General features: G+C 38.9%; 1 protein-coding gene across 6 annotated transcripts in view; it reads left to right on the forward strand.

Annotated features, from left to right (window-relative positions):
- The window catches only part of Csnk1a1 (casein kinase 1 alpha 1), a 34,482-nt gene extending 21,902 nt beyond the window's left edge, over positions 1-12,580 (forward strand). For 2 of the 6 annotated variants that reach the window (XR_005285383.1, XR_005285384.1), the window contains 4 exons: positions 1,098-1,204; positions 2,969-3,117; positions 6,527-6,820; positions 7,538-7,957. Coding sequence is in view for 4 of the 6 variants with exons in the window: in XM_038329831.1 (XP_038185759.1) it covers positions 1,098-1,204; positions 2,969-3,117; positions 6,527-6,561 (291 nt within the window). In the remaining 2 variants the exon portion in view is untranslated. Of the gene's footprint in view, positions 1-1,097; positions 1,205-2,968; positions 3,123-6,526; positions 6,822-7,537; positions 7,958-10,055 lie in introns of those variants that run through there. The other 4 variants (XM_038329831.1, XM_038329832.1, XM_038329834.1 and 1 more) reach the window with 4 other exon arrangements.
- Positions 12,581-12,813: the final 233 nt, after the last annotated feature.

The raw sequence follows: 12,813 nt of genomic DNA on the forward strand, positions 1-12,813 counted from the left end.
ACTCAGGCTCCACTTTTCTTGCTTTTATCCTCTTTGGGCACCAAGCACACATAAAGCGGGTACAGTGTACATATATAAATCTTTTTTTTCCATCTTTACGTGGCTTTATTTTAACCTCTATTTCTTTTATTTTAACTTTTGACCTTTTAAAAAAAATTTTTTTTTTATTAAAAATTTCCATCTCCTCCCCTCCTCCCACTTCCCTCCCCTAAATAAGTCTTTTAAAAATAATTCAATATAAAGTTCAGTGGGATGGCACAGTGAGAAGATACCTGCCATCGAGCCCGATAGCCTCAGTTTGATATTTGAGATAAGTGGTGGAAGGAAAGAACCAACTCCCACAAGTTGTTCTGTTCCACGTGCATGCTATAGCACATGTATCCATACACATACGGAATAAGTAAAAAGTAATCACTTTAATAAATAAATTTTTTAAAAAGGCAGGGTTTCTCAGTAGTGATGGAGCCAGTCCTACAATTCAGTCTGTAGACCAGGCTGGCCTTGAACTCGCAGAGACCCACCTGCCTCTGCCTCCCTAGTGCTGGAATTAAAGGCGTGTACCACCGCCTGGCAAAAGAAGCAAATCTTACATTAACAGACATCCTATCTCAGCGTAGGGAAAAATCATCCTAGTAATTTTCTTAGTAAGACAAAAAAAAAAATCAGTTGTTTTTGTTATTATCTGCAGAAAAAAATTCTGAATTGTGCTATAGAAAAAGGTGGTTTCTTTCACAGTTGTTTTAGGGTTTCTATTGCTGTTATGTAACAAACACTGTGACCAAAAGCAACTTGGGGAGAAGGCTTTTGTTTCATTTTAGAACTCTCAGGCCGTACTCATCTCTGAGGGAAGTCAGCAGGAGTTTAAGTCTGGAACCTGGAACTAAGGAGCGAAAGCAGCCAGTGGAGGGCTGCTGCTCAATGGCTTACTCCCCAGTGAGAAAGGGCCCTCCTACATCAATCATTCAATCAAGAAAATGATTCAATCTGGTGGGGGCATTTTCTCAAGTTAAACTAGCCAGGACAACATATATTTTCCTAACTTGGTGTTTTTGCTTTTCACTTTTTTTTTTTTTTTTTTTTTAATGTTGACTCAATAGGGGTTTCCTGCAGAATTTGCCATGTACTTAAATTACTGTCGTGGGCTGCGCTTTGAGGAAGCTCCGGATTACATGTATCTGAGGCAGCTATTCCGCATCCTTTTCAGGTCAGTTGTTAATCCCTAGTGGTTGCAGAGGCTGAAAGATGGCTTATGGAGACCATACTGATCTTGTTGGCAACTCAGATTTGGTTCCCACCACTCACATTGGGCAGCTCATAACCACTTACCTGTAGCTTCACAGGATCACATAACCTCTAGCCTTCGTGGGTGTTTGCTCGTGTACAATTGCCCCTCCTCCCACCCTCAGTGTATGTTTTACATATACATAATTAGGAATAATTTTTGCCCCATCCTAGTGGCTGCATATACAGAATAACAAATCCCCTAATCTAAGGCTCAGTGGTCACAGGCTATTAGATTGTATAACCTCGGCACATCAGAAGCTGCACCCATAAAATCTCACCAACATGACAGCTTAAATTAGGTAAGGATTGCTGAGAGCAGGAGAAATTGTCTTCCTCAGGGAAGAGTACACAAGGTGGTTATGCGATACCAAGTAGTCAGCCCTGAAAACATACATAACGTTACACATACTGAGCAGGTTGTACTCATGGATGAGAGAGAGACAGAGAGAGAAAGACAGAGACAGACTGACTAACAACAGTTTATGAAAAATGGTTATGGTTTCTTTTTTCTTCAAAACAGGGTTTATTTTTGGTGCCCTGGAACTCACTCTGTAGATCAGGCTGGCCACTCACAAGAGATCCGCCTGTGTCTCCCAAGTACTGGGATTAAAGGCGTGGCCTGGCTGTTTGTTTTTATTTATTTGTTTGTTTGAAGGTAGGTTATATAGACATTTTTGGAGAGAGGAAGGGAAGGGGAGACGTTATGTAATTACATTAATCTCAAAATAATTTTAGAAGTAAATGATTTTTTAAAAATCGTTAAATTGTAATTTGAATCGTACAGAAATCTATTCTGTGCATGTATTTAATCCCAGCTTTTAGGCAGAGTTCCAGGCCAGCCAGGGCTACACAGAAAAACCTTGTCTTGAAATTATGTGTTCCTTCTCCCAAGAAAAAGAAAGGGGCATTAAAATACAGATTCTGCCAGAGGGCTACAGAGACTCCAGCACTTAGAAGATAGAGGTAGGAGGATTGGGAGTTCAGGGTCATCATTAGTTCTAGAAATGATGTCCCAAGATACTAACACCACCTCCCGCACAAAGCTGCCAGTTGTGTGCATGCTCCCTAGGAGGTGCTAAATAAATCTTTCTAGGTAATTGACAGCTTGACTCACTGTAGTTGCTTATTCTGGGTTTTTTGTTCTTATTGTTAGCTTGTTTTGTTTTTCCATTTCTAGTATGCCCCTATGGAAGTTTCTGTTTTGATTTTGTTTTGTTTTTTAAGGCAGGGTCTCACTATGTAGACCAGGCTGACTTTGAACTCAGTAGATCTGTCTTACTGAACACTGGGGTTAAAGGCTTGTGTCACTGAAAATTTAAAAGGCAGTTTCTTTTTGAAAAGTTTTTTTTTTTAATCTAATTCACCAGACCAGAGTGGCTAACATTTTCCTTTCAGTTGTGACATGTAAGAAGTAAATAATTATTTAAAGTCACTTACAAGAAGAAAAATCTTACTTACCATGCTTATGACAAAATACTCTAAAGAGGCTCCTTGGAGCTGGACACAGTGATGCTTTCCTTTAATCTCAGCCTTCTGGAAATAGGCAAGCAGATCTGAGCTTGGAGAGTTCTAGGCCAACTGGGGCTACATAATAGGAAAAGAAATGCCCTCAACTGTCTTGAGAGGTGAGTAGGCTTTTTAGCTGGACGGTATTAAAAGGTTAACATGGCATTTTATTTTTCAGGACCCTGAACCACCAATACGACTATACATTTGATTGGACGATGTTAAAGCAGAAAGCAGCACAGCAGGCAGCCTCTTCCAGTGGGCAGGGTCAGCAGGCCCAAACCCCCACAGGCAAGCAAACTGACAAAACCAAGAGTAACATGAAAGGTTAGTAGCCAAGAACCAAGAGACGTTACAGGGAAAAAAAATTAAATACAAATTGGGTAATTCATTCATTTCTAACAGTGTTAGATCAAGGAGGTGGTTTTAAAACACATAAAATTTGGCTTGTATTTAAAAAAAAGACGTCCTTGGAAAATTTGACTACTAACTTTAAACCCAAATGTCCTTGTTCATATATATGTATATGTATTTGTATATACATATATGTGTGTATTATATCATTTCTCTTGGGATTTTGGGTCATTTTTAACAACTGCATCTTTTTTACTCATTCATTAACCCTTTTCCAAAATAAACATTTGGTGTTGGGAATATGGTATTGCCAATCAATCCAAAATCCTAGACCTAACACTTGTTGATTTTTAATACAGAATCTGGTTAGCCATGGTATTTTGACTTACTTTCAAGACTAACAGTGTTAAGATATTTATACATTGTTTGTTTGCATGCTAATGCTTTATTTAGCATTTAATGGGAAAATGTGAACATGATCTAATTTTAAGAGGTGAGTCTTGGCATTGCCTTCAGCATTTCTATCTTCTCAATTGAAGAGCACCTTGTTAACTGCAAAGCTCGGCATATCTTCCTAAATCAGAAATTCTCTCTCTGCTAATGAACTATGGCAGATCTTAATTTCATGATGATTCTTTAAAGGAGTGCTTTATTGAAATGCGGAGGAACTTTAGGCACTAGGGTTCATTCAATGGGAATTGAAGCCTGCAGTTAGACCTTGTCAATTGAAGATAACTGAGGCAAATGCCATTAAACTGCTAGTCTGTCTCTGTCTCTGTCTCTTTCTGGCACTTTTAGTGCTTCTAAGGAGTAGAACTGTCAGAGCACAACATCACTCCCTATTCCCGGTGCCTTAGAGTTCAACTCCTGCTTCCATGTTGTCTCCCCTTCTGGGGCTTACCTATTGATGCCTGCCTGCTTTGTGCAACTGGTGGGCAGGTAAGCTTTGGTTTTTGGTTTCTAGTTACTTTATTTCTGAAAGACTGCTCTAGTCTGAATGTGGTTTCCAAATATTAGTATTTGTTAGTGTTAGTAATATTCTGTATTTTTAGTGTTGCATTTAAATAATTTTTAAACTTACAAATAGATTGTAGGCCGGGTGTGGTTGCAAATGCTAATACAAGCATTTGGGAGGCAAAGGCACGCGGATCTCATGAGTTCAAGGCCTGCCTGGTCTACAGAGTGAATTTCAGGACATCCAGGGCTACATAAGACCCTGTCTTTGTTAAGAACAGCTTCTAGTATCTGAGGAACATTTGAAGAAATGGAATGAACTGATGTCCATCCTTGTCCCAGCAGCTCAGTAAAGTTGAGGGGCTTCCTTTCTGTGTTTCTGTATTTGGGAAGGATCGAGTTCAAGATTTGGTGGAGGAGGGGTTTCTATGATGAGGCCTGAGCCTAAGCGGTTGCTCAGGGTGTTCAGCCTCTGTACCTTAGTTGGGACTTGGATATCTCCTTTGTCTCTTAATACTGTGTAAGTGATCTTCTGATGAAGTAGGTGACAAGTATTTGTGAGAAGTGGAGAGAGTCTCTTAACTAAGATATTAAGCAATGCCTATGTTTTTGCCTTTTTCATGAAATGAAGCCTTTTTTTTTTTTTTCTCCAAAAGCTGGCTGGGATAATAGGATCCATCACAAATTGCAGCTTCTAGAACATTTTTTTTTCAGGCATTCAGCAGCCTTCAGAAAGAAGTATTTTCATTTTGACCTAGTTTCTTTGTTCTAATTTCCTATGTGTTTGTTACTCAGTATAAAAGCAGAATTTTTGTCCTGCTTTATCCAGGTATTAAAGACGAGAAGTTGGATCCACTGAGTTAGTATGTTTCCTTGGAAAAGAAAAGTGATTAAACTTAAGTTTAAGCCACCTTCTCTGTATTGTAACTTTTTCATAAAAGTAACTTAAAATCATAAAACAGTTACAACACCAATAGACACAGTGGTCGTGCAAATTATTACATGTATATGAACCTACAGTGTTCTGAAATATGAAAATTTCAGTAAATACCTTAATGACTGCTTTCAAAAGGTGCATTTCTAAGACCAGGTTCAGTGACATGAATGCTTATAGTCTTAGCTACTGGGAGATTGAGACGAGGATTGCTTGAGCTCAAGAGTTATTGGCCAGTGTTCCTTTTCAAAGGGAGGGCAGGAGGGTGGAATGGGTTACCAAGAGGGTTTTTGTTGGTTTTTTTGGGGGGGGGTTGTTTGTTCTTGTTTTTATTTATTTTTTACCTTGAGCAAAATACTGCTTGCCACTAAAATATACGTCAGTCTGGGGCTAGAAAGTGCTAAGTTGGAAAGTGCTTGCCTTGTATGAATGTGGGCCTGAGTTCAGTTCTCTAGAACCTCCATTTTAAAAGCCAGCAAGGACTGGGAAGTGTTTGGCACACACCCTAAATCCCAGCACTTGGGCATAGAGCAAGCAGATTTCTGTGAGCTTGAGGCCAACCTCAAAATGGTGAGACAGAGACCCTGTCTCAGCAACTAAGCTAGCAAACTGTAATGAGGTTTGCTTGTACGCCCAGCCCCAGCTAGCAGGGTGGAGACAGGCAAAACCTTGGGACTTCCTGGCTGGCCCTATAAAGCCTAATAATAAGCTGTGCCACTATCCAGAATATGCAGTAAAAGAGGACTTTCGACTCCTTAACATTCGTGAAATTAGTGTTCGCACAGAAAGCTAAGAAAAGTGCACCTGCCGTAAGGGTGCTATGAAATAAGCATGAGAAAATTAGTCTTAGACCCTCTGCCACTCACATTATATAGGTGATTCCAAAATAATAGGATGTATAAAACAATACTTAGTGTTTATATATATGTGCTCACTTAGCTAGTGTACGCTTCTTATGTCATGGGTGGATCTCTGATCTCTGCTCTGATAACTTTGCATTAGGCCTTTCAGTTACTGCATTCTAAAGCCAATCAAGACCAAGAGAAAGGATTTCCCTTAATGTCTCTTAGATTTTTTCCTGCAGTGCTGAAGTGCCCCTAAGATTGAATTTTTTTGCTTCTATTTGTGTAGCAAAGAGAAGATGAAAAACTTCTCCCTCTGAACACTTAACAATCCATTTAATAAGTGTTCTTCTACTGTTTATGATTGTCAGAAAGGTACTTGTTTATGATCTAGAAGAGGCAAAGAAATATTTTATGAACATTTAAATACTTCAGTTAATTTTGATATACCCACAAGTAGCTGATGCAGTAGAACAAGTTTGAGAGTGGCCTTGACCTTCTAAGACTTAAGTGTTTTCCCTCACACTAACCTAACTCTGTCAGTGATCCTCAGAAGCCTAAAGGGCTTTACCATGTGTAGTTTAACCTTTTCCAACTTCACCAACTGCTGCCAGGAACACAGCTGATAATTCAGCAACTTAACCCAAAACAGGAAAGGGAAGACCTAGCGATGCCTGGAGAAACTGACTTACCCTGAATACACTCAGTCCAAAGAAGACCTGGGAACTGAATCTTTGCTGAAACCTGGGATTTTCGTCAGCTTCTCTCATTGTGGACAGAAAAACTGGAAAGAGCAACAAAAGAAATGAAGAAAATGCGAGACCTTCAAGGCTCCCTGGGCCTGTTAACTCTCTCAGCTCAGGTTCTGTGATGGCTGTCAGAAGGCCTGGGAGAGCACTGTGTAATGCCCACCATCTGCCAGTTGGGACAGATTCCTTTGTAACAGGTATGTTCAGTTTAGCAACTATGGAAACTATTAGAAAATGAGTCTGAGTAGAGAAGTCAGTCATTCAGATCGTTTTTAGTCTGTTGGTCCAATTTAAGGAGGAATTGAACCTGTCGCACATAAATTGCCGGTGTGCAATCAAAAATACTTTCATAGTGTTCATTTTGTAGAGCAGAGTTGTTTAGTTTCATACATACTGGCAGCTTAATTCAAAATTACCTGGCTTAATCATGTATAACCAGAAGACCATAGGAGAATATTGTAGGAAAAGTTACTTAATACAACAAATGATACTGTATGTTGATTGAGTTGAAAATAACTTTAAATGGTTTTGTTCTTATTATACTGTGGAAGGAGCCTAAATTTCAAACACCCACCACAAATATATAAACCTTATCACTGCATGAACATCCTTTAACTGGATGATAGACCTTAATTATAATATCATTAATACAGAGGTATGCAGAGACAGGAGGAACTGTCAAAACATAACTATATCTGTTTAAAATGGATTCTAGCTATCTTTTTAAAAATTAAGACATGTTTGCAGTGAATTCCTGAATAAAGGTATTTCTTGTAGATTTCTTTTTGAGGGGATAAAGTATGATTGTTACATAAAATAAGCACTTTTTTCCTGTTTAAAGAGTAGCTTAATTCCTGGATCGTCACAGTAACCTTGCAACTTTGGTAATAGTCTTTACTCTCCCTCTCTTTCAGGAAAAGAAGAGTTTCATCCCCCATTTTAACTGATGTCACAGTGAAGATTTACTCTGGAACCAGAAGTGCTACCCAGGCTGCAAGATTTTTAAAACAAAAACTAAAGCTCACTGGAAGAGACTATGCTTAGTGGAAGAGACTGAATATTGGAGGCCTGCTACTGTGTTTTTCCTTCTTGATTACTACCTAAGAACTGCTCATTTGAGGGATGTCACCTGGGTAGAAAGAACATCCTACCATTGACCCGTCTAGCTAAAGAACTAAAACTGGATTTGACTACTTTATTCTACCAGGAATATTGTTAGGCTAATCTTCAACCAAGCCCTAAACAGTTGTAACCAGAGACTGAACTAGCTGTTCCACAAAGAAAGACTTTTTGACCTAGAACTTCCCTGTTATTAAAAACTAAGTTGTTTTGTATTTGGCTTATAGTTTGTTAGTGACTGGTTTTCCACTTCAGACCTGATTGTGTGGAGGGATACTGAGTGTAACAAAATACTAAAATATAATCACATGATTACAGCAAATTATTATAAAGGGGAGGAGCCCTAATTTTTGTAGCCAGGAAAATCATGCTTATTTTTACAATTTATGAATAACTTTCATAGTTAAAGCCAAATACTGATGGGGGTAAAGGTCATTTCTATTTAGCTAGTCCATAGTTTCTAGATTTTAAATAACTTTTAACTTATTACTTTATGAAATTGGAATTAGATTGCGGTCTGGTCAGTTTACAGATGGAATTAGGGTTTGGTTAATAGCCTTTTAAAGTAGGCCTTATTGTGCCTGGGGAGGTGGCCCAATAGATAAAGCACTTAGCACAAAATATGAGGACCAGACTTCAGATCCTCCAAAACTCTTAAGTTGGGTAGATATGGTTATCCACTTGGAATCCCAACACCTGGAAGTAAGAGACAGTGTCCTCAAAGAAAGCTGGCCCAATTGTGAGCTCCAGCTTCAGCAAAAGGCCCTGGGTTGGTATATTCAAGGTGAAGAACCATCGGGAGAGACACCACCTGATTTCAACCTCTAGCCTGAATACAAGTGTGCCTACACTCAAGTATATATACACACACACAAGAGTGCATGTGCACAACAGATTTTTTTGTTTTAAGTTTGCCAGTGCTATTTCATAATCTTAGTGTTTGTTTTCTATGCTCTTAGGATGATGGAATTGGGTTTGTTAAATAGCTGCTCCTGGTTGACAGTGGGAAGGAGGGGTAAAGCACATCATTGCCTTCAAAGCTTAATTGTATTTATTAAGTACATGAGGATGTCTGGTTTTCCTCCCAAATGAAAAGTTCCTAGTTAACTGGTCAAGAAATGCTTATTTAAAAAAAATGATTATAAATGTCTGATACTGACTTTCCCGTTTTAGTCTTAAAAACCTCTGTAATAAAGAGTAAGCAGTAGGGTTATATTCTAAATCCCACCAAACCCAAAGGAAATCTCACCAATGTTGGCTGGGGGAGAAATACATTACTGGCCAAAGCATGGTTTTTCTGTAATGTGGTAGGTTTGGTTTTGATTTTTGTTGAAGTTAAATGGTCGGAAATGTAATTCAGTCATCTGGGGGTTTAGAAGGGAATAGACAAAAATGGCTCTTGCTTATTTGATGTCCAGCTTATTAAGGGTATCAATAGGTGGGCATGTTTATTCTGTCTCTAGCCATAAAGAACCATTTAAAACCAGCATCCTTAATGCAGAAGCCCTGGCATCCACTGTGGGAGAAGGAACTGTACAACAGATTAGGACAGGAAGTAAACAATGCCAAAGCATTGCGTTGCTCATTTCTAGTTCACAAGTCACTGAGTAGAGTGGGATTTTTTGTTTGGTTGGTTGGTTTTTCAAGACAGGGTTTCTCTGTAGCTTTGAGCCTGTCCTGGAACTAGCTCTTGATCAGACTGACCTCGAACTCACAGAGATCTGCCTGGGTCTGCCTCCCGAGCGCTGGGATTAAAGGCGTGTGCCACCACTGCCCCGTGACACTTTTCTTTTTAATGCAACAGTGGAAGTTAAACAAGTATGAAGATCAGTGTAAAGTTTTTGTATGCAGGTTACATATTTCTTAGAGGTATAACAACAAAGTTGTGCTTTAAAAAAAAAGTGAAATAACTGTTACTGTTGTGAGAATTCTGCCAGAAATGGTGTACACAAAAGTTGGCTTCTGATCTAGTTAGAACCATCCTCTAGTTGTTGCGGTAATGTCACTTGCTTCTCATTTCAGTTGGGTTTCTGAAATAACTGTGTTCTGGGTCCAGAAAAGTGGGCATCCTCTTGGATAGCCAGCCATTCGCGGTAGCTGAGAGAGAGTTGGGCGCTGAGGCTGTAACTACCGGTAGACTTCTTCCTGGCCGTTCAGGTCAGGGGAGATGGCTTTAATTAGAGTCAGGCTTGATGAGTTTCACGTTAAGAACAACAGCCACTAAAATGTGATTATTGTCCTGGTTCTCTAATTTGGGGAGTTTGTAAAAATTTAAAACTTGTAACAACCTTTTTCTGTTTTGTTTTTTAATAGGTTTCTAGGCATGAATTGAGGAAGAGAAGCAGCAGAGCAGATGGTTGGAGCAGCGTTTGTTTCTCCCCAAACTAGACTTTTAGTTCATATGTACACTAGCCAGTGGCTGTGGACAACCATTTACTTGGTGTAAAGAACTTCATTTCAGTGTAAACTGGCCCTGGGCAGCACTGCTGGTGCTGACCCTGAGCTGCAGCCGCCGTCATTGTGAATATTACTGAGGTAGTGGAACATGGTGTCTGGTTTTCTGTTGCATTTTCTTTTCAAGTGGAAAAGTTAACTAAATGGTTGACACACGAATTGGTGGAGAAATTGTGCATATGCCAATTTTTTTTGTTTAAAACCTTTTATTTTGAACTATACTGCTTTTGAGATCTCTTTTCAGAAGAACGGCATGAACAGTCTTCAGCCACAGTTGTGATGGTTGTGAATGTTCACAATTGTGTGTTCTTAGGGCTTTCCATCCCTGGGGTTTGCAAGTTGTTAACTTAAAACATTCTTTAAAAGGCTGGCTTCTTGTTTGCAAGCCAGCTGATATGGTAGCAACCAAAGATTCCAGTGTTTGAGCATTTGAAAGACTCTGCCTGCTTACCTGTGCTAGAAATAACAGCATCTAAAGTGAAGACTTAAGAAAAAAAAACCATAGCGACTACTAGATTATCCTTAGGACTCTGCATTAACTCTATAATGTTCTTGCTATTATAAAAGCATATTTGTCACAAATTTAGTTACTGTCTTACAACTGAACATGTATGTGTGTTGCTTAGATAAATGTAATCACTGTAAACATCTATATGATCTGGGATTTTGTTTTTATTTTGAAATGGGAGCTTTTTGTTTACAAGTTCATTAAAAACTAAAAACTGTTTCTGTAAGGAAGTGAAATTTTTTAAACAAAATGCCTTGCTGACTCAACATGAAGTATATCTCAATTTTTTGTTTTATGTTTTGAGACAGGGTCTCATTTTGTGGCTCTGGCTAGCCTGGAAGTCACTATATAGACCAGGCTGGCCCTAAACTCTCAGAGATCTTCCCCTCTCTGTCTCCCTAGAGTCCTGGGACTAAAAACGTGAGCCACCATGCCCAGCTTTCCCTAATTTTTTTGATAGATTACTGCAAGTCATTGTTATATTCCTCTGCTGTGAAAGATTTTTTTTTTGGTCTTAAAGAGAAGATCATCCTTTCCATTATTTTTTTCCAATGACTCACAGACACAATACCCAGTACTGCAGCTGCCATAACTTTGGCGTTGGCTCCTGTGGCCACTGACTAGCAAGCAGATGGACTGATTATGAATAAGAGTGGAAGTGTTAAAGGGTTTAATAACTATATTACAAGATATTTTTCTTAAAAATCCTTGTGAAATGGCTCTAAGAGTATCACACAGTGTGAAGTTAGTGATCTTGACCCTCTAGCCCCGCTTCTGTAGGTACCTCTGCACGCTTCATCATGGTCTCTTTTGGCCGCTTTTCTTTTTCCCTTTAATCCAAATGAAGGGGAAACTTACTGACCATAATTTTTCAAATGGTGTAATTTATTCATTACAGCATGTCAGGATAAATTAAAAGATCATTTGTCTAAAAATGCTGCCAGGAGCCTATTGTGTAAAATACTCTGAATTGTAAATTGACACGTGTTTGAGAAGATTGTTGGGATTGATTTGTTGTGTTTTTTTATTTGAACAGCAATAACTAATTCCATGATTGCCACATTCTGTTATGAAGAGATGTATTAGTACCATAAAGCTAAAGAAGGCTTAGTGAGTTGGGACTGGTGGGTGGCAGCTTCTGTTTCTTTTCTAACCATGCTTGTCAGTTAAGGTGTTTGTTTCTTGACTAATAAACCCTTTGATACTTTTAGCCAGAAATCAGTCTCATAAAGCTATTTTTGAGTATAGTTTGTGTAAGATAAAACTGTTCAGCTTTGGTTATAAATTTCCAGGCTGAACTCCCTCTCTAGCAAGATATTTTTCAGTGCTTTTATTTACTATGCACTTAGACTATGCACTTTTTCTGAAATATTTTTGTAACACTTTTTTGTATTTTTGCCATTTGAAAAGGTGTGTCATTGGTCTGTAACTAAGTTGCAGGTTTGAAACTGCTGTCAGTTTTGTGAATCAGCAGAACTGTTTTGTTTCTGGTGTTGTCCGTCTCAGCTGGAGCTGGAATCCCACTCATCTTCTAGCTGCCTTTCATTTTCCTCAGTTCACCGAGAAGAGCAGAAGTTCAGTGAACGCTGTTACTAATCCTGTCTGGAAATGAATCTCATTTCACCAAAATTAATTATGTTTTTCCACTAAAATGATGGTATATGTTGAAGACACATCACTTTGAAGTTGGAAGACCTCACCACTAAAGGCTCCACAGTGGCTGACTCGGCTGAACTCTAGGTTGCCACTCTTTTCTTTGTTCACCCACTGGGTGATGCAGCTTTTTTAAATGTTGGGAGATGGCCATTCTAACTACTGTTGAATGTCTCTGTTTGGGGAAGGTATAATAAGAAAATAAAAAAAGAATATATATGAAGGGGAGGCTGGTTGTCTCCCATGTGGTTGTGCATATGCTCTTAGAACACGTAAGTGACATAGTCTGCCTTTGCTGTGATCTCTTCTGTGACAGGGCACGGATTGTTCTAAGTTATGAACCACAAAGACAGCGGAGTCTAAGCTGGCAGGCTATTTTCCCTGAAAATTGCTGGGATAATAAAGAACAGTTTATTGTAACTAGAATGAACCATGAGGATTGCAGAAGGGGCCATC

Source organism: Arvicola amphibius, chromosome 5, assembly GCF_903992535.2.
Source record: "Arvicola amphibius chromosome 5, mArvAmp1.2, whole genome shotgun sequence".
NCBI classification, from domain to species: domain Eukaryota; kingdom Metazoa; phylum Chordata; class Mammalia; order Rodentia; family Cricetidae; genus Arvicola; species Arvicola amphibius.